A 21632-nucleotide genomic window follows, 5' to 3' on the forward strand; every position below is an offset into this window, starting at 1 on the left:
ATCTAGGTTGGTCATAACTTTCCTTCCAAGGAGTAAGCGTCTTTTAAGTTCATGGCTGCAATCACCATCTGCAGTGATTTTGGAGCTCCAAAAAATAAAGTCTGACACTGTTTCCACTGTTTCCCCATCTATTTCTCATGAAGTAATGGGACCAGATGCCATGATCTTCGTTTTCTGAACGTTGAGCTTTAAGCCAACTTTTTCACTCTCCACTTTCACTTTCATCAAGAGGCTTTTTAGTTCCTCTTCACTTTCTGCCATAAGGGTGGTGTCATCTGCATATCTGAGGTGATTGATATTTCTCTCGGCAATCTTGATTCCAGCTTGTGCTTCTTTCAGCCCAGCGTTTCTCATGATGTACTCTGCATGTAAGTTAAATAAGCAGGGTGACAATATACAGCCTTGATGTACTCCTTTTCTTATTTGAACCAGTCTGTTGTTCCATGTCCAGTTCTAACTGTTGCTTCCTGACCTGCATATAGGTTTCTCAAGAGGCAGGTCAGGTGGTCTGGTATTCCCATCTCTTTCAGAATTTTCCACAGTTTATTGTGATCCACACGGTAAAGGCTTTGGCACAGTCAGCATTAAATGTCTAAAACCATGAAAATAGAAGCAGGGGACTAAAATAATTCACAATAGAGTAAGTCAATCCTCAAACAATAAAAGAGTTGACTGTCCTGCCTGACACTGAAATAAGTTACCTGCTCTATTAATACTTTCTCCTCCTAACTTCTTTGATCAGTATTGCTAGAATTTCTTTTGAAATTCACAAGTAAGAAGTTTATTTGAAAAAATGCATAGGCCCTTGCCTTCTACCCAGAAGCTTATAAAAGTGACTTTCAGTGACGTTAGATAACAAAAGCTGATGGTCCTCCTTGAACTGATGAGGAGGCTGACAGCAAGTCCGTAGCACCAGACTCACTCATGATACCTTACATGGGCTCTCTGACCAGGAGGGAAAAGGACAGTAGGGAATGGTTGTAAGCTAATCTCTAAACAAAATTCATGATTCATTACTAAGGTGCCTTGTTTTGAAAGTTCCTGGTCAGGCTCTTTCCTGTTCAGTGTATGTGTTTTACTGGGATGGTTACCTTGCAAATGACCTCATCATGGCATTCAAGCAGCAACACGGGACGGCTGCTGAGTTCATCCTGACAGCAGACATAAGGGAACAGTGGCACAGCGCTAAAGTAAAAAACAGTGATGATGCCGTGAAGGGCCAAAAAAAGACGATACGGCTGTCTATGTTGAAAAAAAAATGCTAAGAAAAAGAATGTATTCTTACTTGAAAGGAAATATACTACAAATATGCAAGCAAGATGGTAAGGAAAAAGAGAACCAGCTTTTGAAGAGTTTAGTGAATTTAGTCTATTTCCTGTATAGTACTTAACAAATCTTTATATACTGTTTGCGTGCTTAGTCGCTTAGTCGTGTCCAGCTCTTTGTGACTCCATGGATTTGTAGCTTGCTAGGCTCCTCTGTCCATGGAATTCTCCAGGCAAGAATACTGGAGTGGACTGCCATTCCCTTCTTCAGGGGATTTTCCTGACCCAGGGACTGAACCCAGGTCTCCTGCATTTCCAGCGGATTCTTTACAGTCTGAGCTACCAGGGAAGCCCATATAGTGTTTACTATAAGCAAATATTCATTCCATCCTCACAGTAACTCTCTGAAGTGGGTACTATTTTTATGCTTATTTTATGAATGAGAAACTCCAGGCAAGTAGCTTGCTCAAGGTCACATGCTTACAAGTGAATAAAATGGGATTTGAATGCAAAACCAGGTTTTTTGTTCCATGCCATTAACTACTATGCTATCCTGCTGTAGAGCACATACTCTAGTACTGGAAAAAGGCATAAATAAATCATCACCATCATCATCATCCCAACAGGAAGGGCTAGCATTACCTGGGCAGTGATCATGTGCCAGGCACAGAAATCCTATAAGAAAGGTATTTTTTAATTCCCATTTTCAGTTGAGCAAACTAAGGCTTAGAGAGGTTAGCAACTTGTCTAAGGTCACAGGGGTACTCAATTTGAGTGCTGGAGGCAGTGCCAGGGCAACAGAAAGGCAGATGGTAGTGAGTGTGACTGACGATGTTTTATCTCCATAACTTTCCCAGCACTAGCCCGGATGAGAAACAAGGATGATGAAAAGGAGAGAACCCTGCCTCTGTAGCAGTTGGCGTCAATCTGGGCACCACAGATTAGTCCTAAAAATAGCCCCAAATGTGACCAAGGAAGCATTTTTTCCCATGATTTACTTATCTCTCCAAAACGTGTGACTTTAATCTTTCTGTTAAAAGAAGCTGGGCTCAGGCAGGACAAATGACCCATCTGGCAGAGGCATAAGGAAGGATTAGCTCTTTGATTTGGCTTTGTCTATCAAGGTCTAAAATTCTTTTCCAGACTTAATTTACATTCTATTCTCTGCAAGTAATTTAGAGGCACCCGCTAGCATTTTTATTCTCCCAATCATGAGTCTAACTCTTAGAAAGAAAAATAAAACACAGGAAAAACATGTTGTGCCAAGGTAAGCACAGCAGAAGTGCTAAACAGAGGCTGTGATATTGCTTTGTGGGTTTTGAAAAAAATATACAGGTTACCTTTTAAAAGGAACAGCCAAATGCATGCAAATATTATCTTTCAAGGCTGGAAGCACAGAGAAATCTCTACAAATTATGCTTTGGAAGACAGATGGCCTAAGAATCCTCACAGAGTTATCACACAGTTGAGATGGGCAACTGGACAATATCTCTGCCAGCTAGCGTGGCCACCAGCCTCACTTTTTGGAGTCAAATGCCAAATGGGCAGGATCTGGCACTCACATGTTTGGATGTCACTGGGATTAGGCAGTTGAAAATCCATTCATCATCATTCAAACCCTGCTCTTACTGTAATGATACCAGAGCATGTTGGAAAGTTACTGGTCCGACGGCTTAGCACCTCCTAAAACCACTTCCAAGCAGAGCCCTCAGAAGTAATTTCCTTGGCTCATATTGGTTCTCAGTGCTGTGACTGTGATGTGTGTTCTGCTAGACCAGCTAGGAGAAAGTAAGTGCAGATAGTTCAATATCCCAGGGCTCACCAAAATCTATTTGCCTGTTATTTCAGAAATAATCTATTAAATGCCCCCTTTTTAATTATCTTTTCTCAGGCACAAATTTGCCTATTATGTTTGCCAACTAGCTGTGTTTTTGTGTAATATGTGAACTTTGCTGGCTTCTTTGTCTATTTTACCCATTTCTTTCCAATTCTGGAGTTACTATACTCCATAAATGTCCTCACACATTATTATTTTATCTTAGGTTGGAAAGTGTCATGCATTCTTAATCTATCTTGATGGCAAAAACTGCTCGCTCGCTCTCTCTCTTTAGTCGCTCAGTCGTGTCCGACTCTTCCGACCCCATGGACTGTAGCCTGCCAGGTTCCCCTGTCTATGGGACTCTTCAGGCAAGAATACGGGAGCAGGTTGTCATTTCCTTCTCTCTATAACCGTAACTATATAAAAATACAAGCCCAAGATACCAATGATAATATCCATTAAATGGATATGTGTTCTGCAGATCAACCTCATGACCCAGCTGTCATGGCTTCTGTGCCCCTGTATGTAGTTCTACTTGCATTCAGTTGAACTTGTTAATGTGGTTTGTATGGAAGTTCTTAATAATAACACCTCGCTTTGAATTAGCACTTTTCCTTTTTCAAAGTATTCTCACATCTGCAATTTCTTTGCATCTCACTGTTCTACTTGGTAGGTAAGACGGCATTTTATTATTTAACAGGACAGATAAACTTTGACTGAGATTAAGCAGTTCTTTTAAATTGACATGATTAGATAAGAACAAAATCCAGATTAAAACTCCACATTCTTAAACATGGGTTTGGAGTGTTTTGTTTTTTTTTTTCCACTAAATTTATGTAAGGGCTGATTGATCATTTAAAGCTAGAGGTACACAGAGGGTAGGGAACCAGTCTATCACATTTTATTAGTGCGCGTCACATTGCTCTATCAGAGGAGACCCTTCACAATGAATCTCAGTCATGTCCAACTCTGTGCAACCCCATGGACTGTAGCGTGCCGTGCTCCTCTGTCCACGGGATTCTTCAGGCAAGAATATTGGAGTGGGTAGCTGTTCCCTTCTCCAGGGGATCTTCCTGACTCAGGGGTCGAGCCTGGGTCTCCTGCATTGCAGGCAAATTCTTAACCATCTGAGCCACCAGGGAAGCCCGCTGACAATAACACAAAGGAAACCAAAATGTTCTAGGTCCTCCACCAGGACGTCTGTTTAGATTCTTCGAATCTAAACAAAGAGAAATAGCAACATGAAAAAGAAGCACTTTAGGTTCCTTTTCTACATTTAAGGTAGAGTGTTAGGTGAGGAGTTTGATTTTTTTCAAACATCCTCATTTGTCTTCTTAAAATTGTGCTATCCCTACACTACAGGTAATTTTGCTTCTGTAACTGGAGTCCTACAGATGGCACTGGTTCAGAGAGACAGGCCTCCTACCATCTCTACAATGAATGAATGAAATTATTGGTCAGTCTCAGCTTCCTGACATTAATCAGCCTTTGCCATGGCATATATTTCAGCTTTTTTGCGAAGCATTAGGGTAGACAGCCCACACCTCACTTCATCTGGCTTCCTTGTGGTCATCATATATTTTCCATGGAGTTGACTCCCTTTGCATTCAATTTCCTTCCCACTTATTTGGTATAAAATCAACTATCAGCCAAACTCAGCTGTGGCACACTTTGGGGCCAAGTGCCTGTGGCTTCAAGGCTTTTCTACAGCACAGTGCAACTGCTAAACTGTTTCTTCTAACTGAGTCATTGGCCTCCATCCCTACCCCTGCTGAGAAGGGAAAATGTGTAATACTGACTGCTAATGCTTTTTTGTGATGGGAGGTCTAGAGATCTAGAGGAAAACAGCCATTATCTGCTTTGTCCCAGTAGTTCTCACACGCAATGGCAACGCATCTTGGGAAGGCATAATCTGATGAGGGAAAGATGTTTTAAAAAGACTTGGCAGACTGGGGTGGAATACGCTACCAATTCCCTTCCCCACCTCTTAAAACTTGCATTTGTTTTCGTCTTTTATCATATAAACAACCAGACTGGTTGTTTTCTGAACAGAGGCCACTTCAGCTGTGAATGAACCCAGTTGTGGCTTTCTGGCTAGAGTTGTGATTCTTAGCAGACACTGAGGTTACTTAGAGAAAAACACCAGGACTCCTGGACCAGGCATTTGCCTTCCTCAAGCCCACTTCCTGCCTCCTGGGAAACAAGGAAATGCAATCAGAAAAGGAAATCCAAGGAAGTTACCAAGTGAACTAACAAACAATGGACTCATAATGGCTCTCTAGAAAAAAATATATATTTTTTTCATTTCTGCCAATCTCAAATATTTTAGAGAAGTCTATGAACAGATGAAACACAGAGTTAAGAGGAGCTTGGAATATACTCACAGAAGCTAATGTCATTCTTTTATGACCTTCCACAGAGGTTAGAAAGTCAATAGGTGGGATTTAAATGGGCTCATAATCAGTAAAATACTAGAGTGGCTTTTCAGCAGCTTTCTCAGCATAGGAACTTTCAGGCATGAAAAGAACTGGCTTTATCACACAGCTTTTATCTGTCTTTGTCTTTTGGGAAGAAAACCTATCTTATTTGAGTTGACTCTGTTCATTGATTTCTGTTCTTTTATTTCTTGTATTGCTACACAGATCATGCATATAAAAATATTTAAGTGAATGCCACCTTAACGGTGAGACAGATCATTAGGCCAGTCAATATCACCTCCAGATGAGTGGTTTTAGACTGAGCATCTTGAATCTCCTGGGGTTTGGCAGAAGTGCCTTCAGAGGAAGGTATGGAGCAGAAGAAGAAACAGGAGTAGGGCAGCTGTCTTCAGCTACAATGCACGGTCCCCAGTTCAACCAAATAGTGCTTCTACTGGTTGGAAAAACCAAAAAGTTTTTCTTACACATTGACCAATGAGTGAGCCATTGTTAGAAGAAACAGACACAAAAGTATCCTGTGTCAAAGGCAGTCTGAAAACTACTGCTATGGATGCAAATTGCTAACTTCTAAATAGATGACACTGCCTTTTCTGAGCAAGTCCTAACAGAGGGCTCCACGTGGAGTCCAGAGTAGTGAAGAGAACTCCGCACTGGGACACAGAAAATACAGTTCTACTCTCAACATTGTCACTTCCTTAGCTGCCACTTCTACGACCAGTGAGATAGGGCTAAAGGGCTAAGTTGCTTGTACACAAGAGATCCTGTGATTTTGAGGCTTCCAGCCAGGACTTCAGGAGTGATAACAGCTAAGACCTTAGTGACAGGTGAGAAAGAATGAGCCATGAGCACAGCCCTTTATTTATTTTTTTCCTCTCAGTGTTCAGCTACACTGACCTTACCCATCTTTCACTTTAGATTCTGTTAAGGCCATTTGTAGAAAAGTGTTTGCCTTAGTTTAGGTTCTTCTAAAAGTAGGCTTTGAGATAAGGATTTCAATGCAACAGTGGAAGGTAACCTAGGAACTAACAGGGGAGTGGAGAAACGAGAAGGGAAGAAAAGGCAGCTAATAAAGGGAATATTATAAAGTAGGTTACAGTTGTTGGCAACTGGGTTTTAAACCTACTTGAGAGCTTTGGAGGATATGGAGAATACTTATTTAACTGTCCCACACAGTGGGCAAGGAAGAGAGGTACTACTTCCCGAGGGAAATTTACTCCTGGGGACATGAAGTCCTGGACACTTGGAGGTTGGCTGTAGTTGGGCTGAGAGAAAGAAAGACCTGGAGAGTTGCAGAAGATGCTGTGGACTAAATTGGAACCATGAATGCCAAGGGATAGGGAGTAAGCACTGATGTTTACTAGTGTTGGTATCATCCCATTTTACAGATGAGGAACCTGAAGTTCAACAAGACAAGTCAAAGTCACTTAACTGGCTTAACTATAACACAACACCAGCTTCTTTTTAAAATTATGGCATGTTTCACTTCTTGAGGATACACAATACACATTTATAAAAATAATCATCATTTTGATAACTTCTACCTAGTAAAGAGAAATGGTGCTGGGAAAATAATGATTTTTAAAATTCTAGTAGGAAAATTAAGTGTTAAAGTAAATATTAAGATTCCAGTATAAATCTTTATACTTTAAAATATAATTATAATTCAACTTAATAAAAATATAGATAAAATATTTGAGTCAGAAATGAACATTTCTGCACAGAAACGACTTGCCATATTTTTTCAGGTTTCATCATCAAATGAGTCTAATTTATTATTAATTGCAATAAGTTAAATAAGCCTGTTAGCCAAGACACAGGAGCATTCAGGAAAGTCTTGCCCAGTGCTCTGAATCTTACTTTCAGACCCACAAATGGGTTGAAATTATTCAGCATAAATACTAATTCTTATTTTTCATTAGTTCAGACCAACAAAAGTTCAATGGGCAACAGTTAAGATATGCAACCTTCTTATCATGAGCAACTTATTTAATTCTTCCAGTAAATCTCTCAGAATATATTCAAAGATGAGCAAAGTAGGGGGTGGAAACAGTCAAAGGTTTAAATGGCTTCCTAAGGTATCATAATAGGTGGATAAACAGTGATGATAAGTTGTTGATTTCTGACCAGTTTTAGTGAGACCTGCTGTTTTATCTGCCTGGTGACTAGTTTTTTTCCAGGTAACACACCCAGGCTGAATTTCAGGGAACCACCTCTCTCCCACTCTCAATCCAAGTAGTTTAGGTATCTGACTCTTTATTGGCTCTAGGGGGAGTCATGTGACCAGTGTTTGTCCAATTGGTATACTCCATCCTCCAGGCCACAGGGGTCCTAGTTCAGGAGTGGTCCTGGGTGACTTTTAAGCCGTGCTCTGGTTTCTGGGATTTTGATGGAACTATGAGTAAGAGGAGTTTCTGCATACTGAGACTGGCAGGCCTGGAGCTGCTGGTGGGTTTCTTGCCTGGAGAGTCTGTCCAAGAATTACGGTCAGTACAGAGAACGTCACTGGGAGATGAAAGATGGGTCTTGAGAACATCATTTGAGCCCCTGGATAAAGTTATGCTGCAAGTCATTAACACACTCGCTTTTTGCCTTTATGCACCAATTATAAGCATATATGTTTATATGCATCAATTTCTTTCTGTGCTTGTTTCAGTTAAGTTTGTCATTTTTCAACTAAAGGAGTTCCACCTAATACTGCAAGCTGCAAGACTGCCAAACCCAGTGCCCAATCTAGCACACTCTGAGTGCTTCTTGCTGCTGATAATAATGACACAATACAGTTCACTTGTAGGAGTTTCTTAAAATGATATTGAAAATACAATGGGGTTATTTCTAGTGATGCAAATCATCATTAGTGTAGGTGGGTTTGGAACAAAAATGCTTTCTATACCTGAGCTTCTATTTGCTTGGTTTAAAACAAAATAGCTCTGCTATTATTCATTTTGAGTTCACCTATTAAACTAGTAACTCACAGTATTTTAAATTGCAACAAAGCAGGGAAGCTTTCATATGCCACACCTCGTAAAAATTTCAGGGAAAGAACATGTTAAAAAAGAAAATTACCTTGAAACATTTGCTCATATTATAATCTATTATATTAATTCAATTGTTTAACAAATACTTATGAACACCTGCTTTTCACAGAAGAATAAAAGTATGAACAAATTAAACTTTTCTTTTGGTTTGGCAGCTTAAACAGTATTTGGTCTTCTTTCACAGACATAACTGCTGAATCTAGAGGTCTGTAGGCTGTTACCTAAGGCACCAATACAAATATTTCATTTTTCATATGAATTTTACTCACTGTCTTCCTTCTAAAGAGTTTAAGTGATAAAAAATTAACAGTTTAAGAAACATTAATCTTCAAACTTACATTCATGACTGTTCAATAGAGGCAGGGGTCATTGTGTAGCCCTATGTTAAGCATAGTTAGTCCTCAAGTGCAAACAACATGGTAAGGAAGAAACATTTGCTGACTTGGGGCCGCATGAATTTTTTAGTGTGTGATTTTAAATTATAGAAATAAATCTAAAATCTAACTCCCTTGAGAACAGTAGCTTCTGCAACAAGATTCCAACTCTGTGCAACCCAAACACATGAACGTTTGGCCTTAGACAGCACAGAAACCTTCCAATTATTTATAACCAGTGCATATCCACAGAGACCGAAACTCCAGCGTGGAGTGTGGATAACACACTGACGATAGCAGCACAGAGCATCACCCATGGTCAGCTCTTCCGGGTTTTCATTTCATGTTTCCAGGTGCTGTGCCTATGCTCAGTCTTAGCCATTAGGCTTTTAGCTACATTAAAATTTTTTCATTTAAATGAAAATTACCTTCTATGTTGAAATTTTATAAAATGCACATAATACTAAACATTAGCACATGTCAAGTTTGTGTGTTGTCTATTTGTTATGCACCTAACTTTAGAATACGTTTTTTGATACCAGAGGGTATAAGTGCATTTTTGTTATTACATATGTATATTCTGGCTTCTCAGGTGGTGCTAGTGGTAAAGAACCCACCTGCCAATGCAAGATTAGCAGGAGATGTGGGTTTGATCACTGGGTGGGAAAAATTCCCTGGAGGAGGGCATGGCAGCCCACTCCAGTATTCTTGCCTGGAGAATCCCATGGACAGAGAAGCCTGATGGGCTGCAGTCCATAGGGTCACAGAGTCGGACATGACTGAAGCAACTTAGCATGCCTGCTTGTATATTCTGTATGTATCTTATTCCCATCATTTTATATCAAATATAGGCAAATATGGAAGTGTTTTTCTCAGATTTTTGAGACTGAGTTTGGGGGTCATTTTAATTAATGCTTGAACACATTTGAAGAACTAGGCAAAATGTAAAGTACAACAGAAAAAAATATAATATTAAATTTCACTACTTATTTTCTTAGGTGTTTATTGATTACAATGGAAACTTACATTACCATTTGTAAAATATACAGCCCATGGGAATTTGCTGTATGGCTCAGGAAACTCAAACAGGGGCTCTGTATCAACCTAGAGGGGTGGGATGGGGTGGGAGATGGGAGGGAGGTTCAAAAGGGAGGAGATATATGTATACCTTTGGCTGATTCATGTTGAGGTTTGACAGAAAACAGCAAAATTCTGTGAAGTAATTATCCTTCAGTAAAAAATAAATTAATTAAAAAAGATATTAGCTCATTGACTGAAAATTAAAAACTGCTTTTTTGAAGAGTATCTTGATATGAGATCTTATTTTTTTTTTTTAACTTTACAATATTGTATTGGTTTTGCCATATATCAACATGAATCCGCCACAGGTATACATTTGATCTCAAAGACTTGGTTTCCTGCTTTGCAAAATGATAATGTATATTTTGAAAGTCACATAATAAATGAAAGCTAATTTCCTTGCATATCAATCAATGAAGCCATATAATAAATACTTTATTAAATTGTACTTTGTTGGACATATAAAGGAGTTCCTAAAAATATGTTAAAAGTCAAACATCAAATAATATGAACTGCAATGTCAAAAAAAACTTTGAACCAATTTGGAAAAAATATCTCAAAGTCTTCGTTACTAAAAAATTGAAGTCTAATCCAACTATTTCTTATTACTACAAACACATATTTCAAAATTGTTATCCTTTTGACAATGTTACAACAGTTGCTAGAAAAACAAAACAATCTTCTCTAATCTTTGTTGTTCACATAAACAGAGCCCAAGCAGCAGACAAAACGACTTGGTGTGAGACATCACAAGTTCATCTTCTTATTGAAGTTTTGGGATTGAGAAATGAATACTGTGGTTAAAAAAAATCACATCAAGGCTGACATGGAGACTTCACAATCAATTACCATATTAAGGTGTAGAAAAAATAAAGTTGTAGAAAAATAAATTAAATTGCTATTTTATGTCTTAAATTTTATTTATTCATTTATTGGTTTTGTTTTGTGAGATCTTAATTCCCTGACCAGAGATTGAACACAAACCCCCTGCAGTGGAAGCATGGAGTCTTAACCAGGTAAGTCCTCAGAGTTGCTGTATTAAATATACCTGAATTATATATGTCTGCATGATTATGGAATTTATATCTAGTATGGCTGTAAAATGGCACTAAACACTCTTGCGTTTGCAAGAGTCTAATCTTAATTTCCATTAGAATCAAAATTGGTTTCTCCAGGATGACAGAGTTTTACAATAACCTATCAGAACATTTTCCTTTGTATCCTCTACTTTGTCTGAGTCATGCATGGGGTGTCACACACTAGATGAAGTTCGGACCATCAGCAGTGTGGTGTGAGGGGATGAGAAACGGGCACGGTTTAGATTCTGAAGGGCCTCATCGGTTTCACAAGAGCTTTTTGTTTTCCTGGTGTCATGGGCTGTTTTTAGAAGTCTTGTCGGACTTGTTAAAATACTGTTAGTTATTTCTGGCGAAGTTTGGATTTCAGAAGGGAACGGTCAAGCTATCCATGCGAAATTTCCGAGGAGTCTCTGGTTTAATGATAGGGAGAAATCCCAAGTCTATGGCACCAGGAAAGAAAGAGCACCAGACCTGAGGAGGCTGGAGGGCTGGCCTGGCAACACCAGCATGTGCTGTTGGGCCAGTCGTTTCCTTCAACGTCAGCACGGCAAGAATGATGCTACAGCAAAGGCAAAGTGCCTGACAAAGAAACAGACTAGAATGAAAATATGTAAAGTAATAAAACTAAAAACTAAAGTAAATCATCTCTAAATTCTCAACTAATAACATGTAGAATAGAATTAATGATAAGATATTAGTTCGTTAGTGAAGTCGCTCACTTGTGTCCGGCTCTTTGCGACCCCATGAACTGCAGCCCACCAGGCTCCTCTATCCATGGGATTCTCCAGGAAACAATATTACTTTGATATTAATAAATACTTCCATTTCTCATTTAGAGGACTAGTTCCAGAAAAAAATGCAATATGCAAAAATAACTTTTAAATCTACTTTTATGATAACTATTCTTATTAATGACCATAAGCTTACCAGAGCTGTCTGTTACTTATGAATTACTTGCATATTAACAGGAAATATATTTCTTCTTAATAATTATTTAATTGCACTTTGTTTTCTTTACTCCTTATGGAATATTGTCCAAGTTGGACAATATCTAGGCAATTTACAGTAACATCAGTAATAACATACTAATTTTCTCAGTGAAGGAATTTCAATCCAGATGAGACTTGGTCACTAGTGATAAAGGAAGAACTGATGATCCAGTTCAGAGACAATGATGCCACATATTAATATGATTAGAAACTCCTTGAAACTGAATTTTCATGATTTATTTTTGCAAGTATTTTCTCCAGAATCAAAGATATAAATACCTCAATAACTTTCTGGCAATTTAGTTCATCTATCTGATACCAGTTTTTTCCTCTTACAAACACTAAATTCTTTAAGCACAGAAGAACAAAGTTTAAAATATTATTTCAAGTGGAAAAATTCAATAGTGTAAGCTAGAATAAGATAAGGTTCTAATGGATTGAATATTCTCTTCAGTTTTAGTGATTTAGAAATATCTATGGGTCATGTCACAGAACTAGAAACAGAACCAAAAGGGTAATTTTTAAGATAGTGAGTATCCTGTCTGAAGAAAGATGCATTCAGTCATGGGGAAAATTTAAAACAAAACAAATGATTAGACATTTAGAAAACAATGTTGCATGCACGCTAAGTCACTTCAGTTGTGTCTGACTCTTTGCAACCCCATGGACTGTTGCCCGCCAGGCTCCTCTGTCCAGGGGATTCTCCAGGTAAAAATACCGGAGCTGGTTGCCATGCCTTCCTCCAGGGGATCTTCCCAGCCCAGGGACTGAACCCACATCTCTTAAGTCTCCTGCATTGGCAGGTGGGTTCTTCACCAGGAGCACCACCTGGGAAGTCCCCAAAATAATGTTACATACACATGTATACATAACAACAACACAAACATCACACAGTGATGGCGACGGCTTTGTTGCTCAGTCATGGCTGACTCTTTGTGACCCCATGGACTGTAGTCTACCAGGCTCCTCTGTCCGTGGGATTTCCCATGCAGCAATACTAGAGTAGGTTGCTATTTCCTTCTCTAGGGGATCTTCCCAAGCCAGAGATCAAACCCAGGTCTCCTGTAGTGCAGGCAGATTCTTTACCAAATGAGCCACCAGATAAACATCACATACCAAACTTAAAAAAAAAAAAAAAACCCTAAATGGCCCTTGATGTCCGTGACTATGAAGAGTGGCCCACTCACAATTAGAACTCGAGCCTCATTCTGGTGTGGGAAAAAGTGAACTGACCTTTTTTGGCGAGGCTGTTGTTAGGTTCATACTTCTCAATCAACACTTGGACTTGCTCTTGCTTTAAAGGTGGGTAAAGTATTTCATTTAGCCGGGGATCTCGCTGCTTGAGGTTGATAAAATCCATCATCTGATCAACTGTAAGGTATGGTTTGCTTTTGGCACCACTAAAAACAGTTAAACACCAGGAAATTAGCAGGTTTTTCTGTCAAGTCTCATGCATGTATTTGCATTTAGCAGCTCTGTAGAAATAAACGCCTGCCATACCTGGCAAGAGCATGCTATACTGGAATTCCTATCTTGCCCTAAACACATTGTGTTGCTCCATCACAACTGCTGTATCTCTGTGGGATGCAAACACTTTGCAATGACTGCCACCAAATCCCAATGCCCTTGAACTATACCAGATGCAAAAGAAAACCACAGTAGGGAACATGCATTCTGTGTGTGAAGGTGCAGCACTCTAAAGGGAACACAGGTTATGGGTTGCTGTTTTGATTATGATGCTAAACTGGTTTAGTCATCAAATTCTCATATTCTGCTTAATCACCCTAAAGATGTATTTATTACTCATTACTAAAAAGAACAAATATGATTGGGGACATTTTCCTTTTCATTAAAATTATGTTTCAGCAAGAGTCTATAACTCTGCAATGTAGTGTGATTCAAACTTCCCTTTTCAATCCTGTTGACAACCCAAAGACAAGTTCAGAGGTACAGATGTTGCAGATGTTCTATCAATAACTGATGGCAATGAACTCAGCAAAGTACTGTGCTTGATTTCCATATGAAAAAAATTTTTATTTAGCTTATCAATTTTGGATTGGTCTGTCAGCATGTGGATTTCAGTGTATCAAGGAGGTTAAATTGCTACTTCCCCATATTTGCCTTGGTGTTTTGATTTGCTTCTTAAAAAAATCATTTAAAAAAAGTAATGTCTGTATAATTTCTAATATAAAAGCAAACAATTTTCAGCTGTGGGGGAGGGTTAGTGATCTGAAATTCTCATTTCACTGATGCAATGCAGAGAAGTATGATGACAGGTTCCCGGTTCAGCATTCTTTCTACAACATGAGACTATCTCTGCAAAGACTCTTGCCTACATGCCACTCAGTTCTGGCCATAGTCTTCAAACCATGCAGAGACCCTCGAGAATATTAAGACAATGACACCCTGCAACAAGTCACAGCAAATTTCACTCATTACAAGCAGTGATTGAACCTCAGAGGTAGGAATGTGTGATGGTCTCCAACAAATGACGCAGAAACACTGCTGTTACTCATTGTACAAAGAATTTCTGACATCTCCCTCTACCACTCCGCTAAAGCCACACTGAGTACCACTGAGTACCACTGTAAGCAGGAACAAACAGGTTAAAATGTATTCTCTTACAATTCGGAAAAGATGTTATCAATTTCAGGTCGAGGACAAAGGTTGTTCAGGAAAACTCTGTACACTTCAGGAGTGAAATCTTCTTGAGGTATCGAATCATTCTGGGGAATAAAATAAGAGGGTCAGTAAATGGTCTTTTTCTTCATTATCTTTCCTCCCTGTTTTGTCTCTCTTTCCTCCTTCCCTCCTCCTTTCCTCTTTCTTTTCTTTTAAGAGCTCAGGGTAAGCACTCAGAAAGCATCTATGGGCTAGCATTACAGGGACACTAGTTTTTGAGGTACCAAAAACTAATTTTCTGTTTTCTCATTATATTTTAAGCTTAAGAGTTTTCTCCTTCTGAAGGGATGTTAAGGCAATTTCTAAAGTAAGTTAGACCTAGTGAAACAATTTTTTTCTTTTAGGTTGCTTTTCCTGGTGACTTTAACCTCATTTTTAATTGTGATAAAATACACAGAACATAAATAAGTCATTTTCACCACTTTTAAGTGTACAGATCAGTGGCATGAAGGACATTCACATTGCTTATGTGCTGTTTAGCAGACTTTTGAATGAATGTATTTTTCTTTCAAGAACCTGGAGAAAGATATTTTCAAAATGAAAACATAAAATTCCAATTTTGTGTCTTTTTTTTTTTTTTTCAAACAGTGTTCTTTCTTTTTTAAAGTAAACTGATAAGTTGCAACACAGTTTTCCTAAGTAGGACACCAGTCATTATTGGTCACTGATTCCCCTCAGTCCTACTGTTTAGAAAGCAAGTCACTGATATAAAAGCTGACTTCTGTGACTAAACTGTCTGTTTAGTGCAGCTGCCATGGAAACTGGAAGCATGTCTTCCAGCATTTGTTAACAGGAAGGACACTCTTCATGCCGCTTTTCCTATTTCGGGTATGTGTTTATATGATTATTTTTATTTTTGAGCCCTTAAATCAAAGAAAACATCCTTCCTTTTACCACATACATATTTTTGTAAATATATTTTTATAGAAGTATCTAAAAATTATTGTCTGAGACTGCACTGCTTGTTAACAGATAAGAAAACTTAGCTCACCACTTGGCAAACAGCAGGAGTCCTATATTTGAGAAATGAATAAATAAAATAACATTTTCTTTACTAAATTGATTTATAGAGCAGGAAAAAAAGTCCATTTTGCAAAATAGCATTTTGAGACAACCAAACAATGCATATCATTTATATATAACAAGAAGCATTAAATGATTAAGCTCAGTTACCTGGACACTAACTTTGAAATCATGAGTACAAGCAGCCAGTTCCAAGAAGGAAATTCCAACATATTGTTTCATGATGTTTTGCCACTCATAAAACGGGGAAAAGTTTAACCTATGAACAGGTTTCCAAAATTCCATTTAATTTACAAAGTGAGAGAAATCCTTTTGACTGGAGAATGTACACTTTTTTAACTGCCACACTCTCTGAGTTAGACACCCATGTCTCTTATAAGTAGTTTTGAAAATAGACAAAAATGAGCATTGCTATCATATTCTATGTCCGAGAGATACAGGGAAGAAAGATTTAAAAACAAATCTCCAGGAAATAATCAGTGCCTCATTTGGCCAACTCAAGCATCAGACTTTATTGGAGTTGATGAACCCCAAATTTGTTCTCTTATACTCCCCACTATTTCATTACTATTTAGAGCTCACTCTACTTGCCCTCCTCCTGATCTCACTAAAAGCATACAAGCAGATTTTGTCGAAGGTATCAATCATTGTCTTCCTTTTCTTAGCGGCTTCCTTTATTTTCCTCCCTTCTTGTCTTAGCTTAAAACCTCTTCCTCCTACACCAGGTTTTAATTTCCATTCTGTGCTACCCTCACACCATCTTGTCTCCTGTTTCAGTTCTTATTTAACGTGGTTTTGTGCTTCCAACTGTACAGTTTTCTGTGTTACTTGCTAACCTGCAGACCGACACAAACTAGGACCTGTGTGTTGCTCGTTAACTTCTCAGTCTCTGTAGCATATAGCAGGTCCATAATAAATATTTACTAAATGAATGAATGTAATTTATGAAAAAGATGGAAGTTGATAGAAAATATGCTTCCCACAAGACATCAGATTCAACTAAAGCCATTTACAAAAGAGTCCATACACATTTCATAAAATGACATACTTTACTAAAACTCTATTTTTTTATTTACCAGCTATAAATTAGAACTTCTTATTAGAGGGAACACATTGATGAAATAATCTGAATAAACACAATATTATTTTTATTGCCAGTCGGATGTTAGCACCTAGAAAATGGAAAATGTTTCAATACAGTTTCATTTTTCTTTGGCCCAACTTGACTGATGAGGATACCCTTTGGGGTCAGTGGGTGAAAATGAGGGAAAAACATTTTGGAGAAATAAGTTGAAATGAGCATCACTGAAAGCTAAAGTGAAAGAATATGGAGGAGATATTGAGGGAAAAGCTATGGTCAGTTAATAATTCCTTACATTTTAAGTAAGGCTGGAATGTGCAAAGATCATTCACATATTTTATTTTCCTGGATCTCATGATTTGGTAAAGTGGATAGAACAGACTCATTGTGTTTGAGCAGGACGAAACCCAAGGATGATGCTCAAGAGCATACCGAAACGTCAGACACTCTTCTGTGAACACTTCTTAACCAACCAGGTAGAGATGACACGTTCTTGTTTTGCGTGTCTGCAATCCACCTGCATATACCTTCTCTATAGCACCCACCACACAGTTTCCTTTAGTTTTTATATTTCTGATCATCGACTAGACTGTGTGTTTTTGAATAAAGTGCACTATCTCTTATTTAATTCCTTTGTGTCTCTAGAATAATGCCTGGCAGATAATATACACCTAATGAATGTTTGCTGAATTCCCTCAGGCTATGGCACCAGACCTTAGATCTGTTTTGTGATCCAGGACTTTGTTTACCTCATCATGCCTCCAACACAAAACAGATCATCAATGATTATTTGTTGCCATTACTATCAAACTTTTTTGGAAGAAGGATTAAGAAGGCCAATACAGTCTGAATCAGGCCCATTTATTCCAGAAACTACAAAGTATTTTCATTAAAAATGGAATTGCTTCAATTCTATGGTTGAATACAAAGAATCTACCTTCAGTATAACTTGAAGGTAGTACCGGTGGTGTTCACATTTCCAGATTCCAAAAACAGGTTATGAAATACCTACATGCCGAATTAAAAATAACAAAGTGAAGTAAGCCAAAGACAAATATTATATCATTTATATGTAGAATCCTAACAAATGACACAAATGAACTTACATACAAATCAGAAATAAACCCGGAGGCATAGAAACAAACTTATGGTCACCAAAGGAGAAAGGCGAGGAGGGGTAAACGAGGAGCTTGGGATTAATACACACACACTTCTGTACGTAAAGTAGATAACCAACGAGGACCTACTGCATAGCACAAGGAGCTATACTCAGTATTTCATGATGCTCCATAAAGGAAAAAAAGAATCTGGGAAAAAATACATGTACATAAAAAAGAGAGAGAAAGTCATGTATATGCATATAAATAATTCTCAGAGGATAATAAGAATAAATATTTATTGAGCACTTACTATATGCCAAGCATATAGTTCCAGGAGCTCTACTTGAATGCTTTCATTTAACTCCTTGTCAGCTCTATGAGGTCGGAATGGTTAGTGATCACTTTTACAGATACAAACACTAAGGAGATGGGAGTTTTGAAAACTTGTCTATGGCATCAAGTTGGTGGGGGCAGGTTTTCTATGTTTTAAATTAAGGTTTCTTGATTCCTCAACTCATGCTGTAATCCAGAAAACTAAATTTCAAGCCAGTTTTTGGATATTGTTTGTATTTTCTTATTTATACATTTATAGATTTAAAAACTCTGTAATAAATAATTATTTAACATTCAGAAGTGTTATTCTGAAACATATTAATTTCAGTGGAATCTAATGAATAAGAAGTCCACATGCACATTTTATCTTGCCTAATAAATGAATCATTTTCCAGTAAATTCAGGATTTCAACCTGCTCTTAATATTTTTGTTCTAAAGAGATAAAACAAAAGTTACAGCCAGAGAGGACGTGAAATAATTACAAGTAAGCTACTGATAATGAACCAAATACTTAATGTGGTTCTAAAATGGAATTGTGTATTAGTGATTTTAACATTCACAGCTGAATAAGTAACTCTATTCCTGATTTACATTCTGGGTATAAGGCATAGGAGAAAGTCAACATATTGCAGTTATCCTGGGAGAAGTTCTTTTGTGAATTTCATTCATACTATTCTTTACTAAAATGTATCAAATTCTGTAAATCCAAAATAATCACTTTTTTTGGGGGGTTGTATTACATGTATGTTGATAGCTATAGTAAAATTTATTATTTAAAAAATACATAGATTTATTCCTATTTTTTTCATTAAAAGGCCAGTGCTATGCCAAGATTATAATGTGATTCCAAATGTCACTAAGCTTTTTTTCAAGTTAAAAAAGCCTTAAATCTAAGGGAATTTGGTGCAAGTAAATTATTTTCTGTTCTCAGAAAGCTTGTGGGCAAAGTACCAATTTTATGAATATGGAAAGGTCTCAAAGTTCTCACTGAAATATATATTTGGATTATTAATAGAAGACAGTCATTGTTTTGCCTCTCTTTTTACATACAGTACTACTTTTAAACAATTAAGGTAACTTTAATAAGCAATTGAAATAGCTAAAGGAGTACCCATTAAGGTTATTGTTATTGTTATTTCGATGGATCATGTTGATCAGGATACGAGTTCAAGCACATTAATTATCCCTAACAATGTGCACAAAGATAATGTTTAAAAAAATCACAACAGGATGTCCACAGTATTTCTGGTAATGTATCTATTTACAGAACACAATTAAACCTAGTTGAACAGTTCAGTTCAGTCCAGTCACTCAGTCGTGTCCGACTCTCTGCGACTGCAGCACTCCAGGCCTCCCTGTCCATCACCAACTCCCAGAGTTTACCCAAACTCATATCCATTGAGTCGGTGATGCCATCCGACCATCTCATCCTGTCATCCCCGTCTCTTCCCACCTTCAACCTTTCCCAGCATCAGGGTCCTTTCAAATGAGTTTGCACAGCCACCGGCTCTGCGAGGCTCCCCACGTGAACCGTAATTAACACAATCTGCCATTTATGTAACCTTTTCTTCTGTGAAGCGTTTAAAACACCTCTTGTCAGTACACCTTTGGTAATCAGTGGATATTTTCTAGAGCCACTGTTCTGTAGATATGAAATTACAGCAAAGATTCAAAATATATAGCCAGTTCCAGGAAACATGTGTCTCCTAGCTCTGAAACTGACTTTGGTTTATAGATCTTTTCACAGCATCTAATTCTACCACTCCTCCAAGTAGAGTATACTTTACTGTGAATAATGAGTTTTAAAAACTTTATGATGGAGGTTGATTTTTTTTTTAAATCTCCAATTTGTTTTCAGAAAATTGTCATAACATTTAATTTACTAAAGATAAATATTGTTTCAATTTAAACCCTGCTATTTGAATCTCATTTTCCTTTAAAAATGTCTCCAGTTGACACTGGTTTGAAAGTGCAAACCTATAAATAAAAGACACAGTGGATTATAAAGACTCAATTTGTAATTATTGACTGAATTCTCAGAATCCAATTGTTTAGAAAGTTGTAATTTGCAGAGAACTGATTGATGGATTTGATTTTCTATTCAGTTTCTTCTATTCCTTTTTCCCTTGGCTAGATTTATAGTAACAAGTTAACATTTTTTATCTCCTCCCCCACAACAAGATGTTAGGTCAAATCAGGTAAAGGTCAAATCAGGAACAACTACAGAGAAAACAAATTCTTTGCACATCTTTCTAAATGTTTCACGCTTCTTTTTTCATGCTTAAATACAGTGATATTTTTACAGTTACTTAAACTGGTAAACTTTTTCCAGACTCACGGTGCTGCACAGTTTTCTTTTTCTGGAATGAATTTCTCTTATTCTCAATAGCAATGCTCCATTCCATTTGTTCATAGCGTTTTCCCCAATTTACATCTGTCAGTTGAAATTTTTAACTGGCACCCTCAGAGACTGTATAATCCTTGAATCCTGGGACTGAAATTTTATTTTTCTCACTACCATATTATCAGGGATGGAGGGCACACAATAAGAGCTCAAGAGATACTCCTTGAGTCTGAATGGATAAAGAAGGTGTGGATAAAAATATAGTGGAATATACGTGGTGTATATAGTGGAATACCATTCATCCTTAAAGAAGAATTAAATAATGCTATTTGCAGCAACATGGATAGAGTTGGAGAGCACCGTGCTTAGTGAAATAAAATAGACAGAGAAAGAATACTGTATGATTTTACTTATATGTGGAATATAAAATATGGCACAAATGAATCTACCTATGAAATACAAACAGATTCAGAGGTATCAAAAACAAATTTAGGGTTACCAAAGGGAAAAGGTGATGTGAGGGGGAGATGGGGGGAGGGGTGGATTAGTGGTTTGGGATTAGCAGATGCTAAGTGTCAGACTTTATTTTTTCCGGCTCCAAAATCACTGCAGATGGTGACTGCAGACATGAAATTAAAAGACGCTTACTCCTTGGAAGGAAAGTTATGACCAACCTAGATAGCATATTCAAAAGCAGAGACATTACTTTGCCAACAAAGGTCTGTCTAGTCAAGGCTATGGTTTTCCCAGTGGTCATGTATGGATGTGAGAGTTGGACTGTGAATAAAGCTGAGCACCAAAGAATTGATGCTTTTGAACTGTGGTGTTGGAGAAGGCTCTTGAGAATTCCTTGGACTGCAAGGAGATCCAACCAGTCCATTCTAAAGGAGATCAGCCCTGGGTGTTCTTTGGAAGGAATGATGCTAAAGCTGAAACTCCAGTACTTGGGCCACCTCATGCGAAGAGTTGACTCATTGGAAAAGACTCTG

The 21632-nt window shown here is 37.8% G+C and overlaps 1 protein-coding gene across 1 annotated transcript in view; it reads right to left on the bottom strand.

Annotated features, from left to right (window-relative positions):
- The window catches only part of PLCB1 (phospholipase C, beta 1 (phosphoinositide-specific)), an 833798-nt gene that overhangs the window by 231043 nt on the left and 581123 nt on the right, over positions 1 to 21632 (bottom strand). Inside the window, exons 7-8 of the mRNA XM_010834232.1 lie at positions 14705 to 14805; positions 13313 to 13479 (exon numbers count right to left, since the gene is read on the bottom strand). Coding sequence (XP_010832534.1) covers positions 13313 to 13479; positions 14705 to 14805 — 268 coding nt within the window. The remainder of the gene's footprint in view (positions 1 to 13312; positions 13480 to 14704; positions 14806 to 21632) is intronic.

Source organism: Bison bison, unplaced genomic scaffold (assembly GCF_000754665.1).
Source record: "Bison bison bison isolate TAMUID 2011002044 unplaced genomic scaffold, Bison_UMD1.0 scf7180017864030, whole genome shotgun sequence".
Taxonomy (NCBI): domain Eukaryota; kingdom Metazoa; phylum Chordata; class Mammalia; order Artiodactyla; family Bovidae; genus Bison; species Bison bison.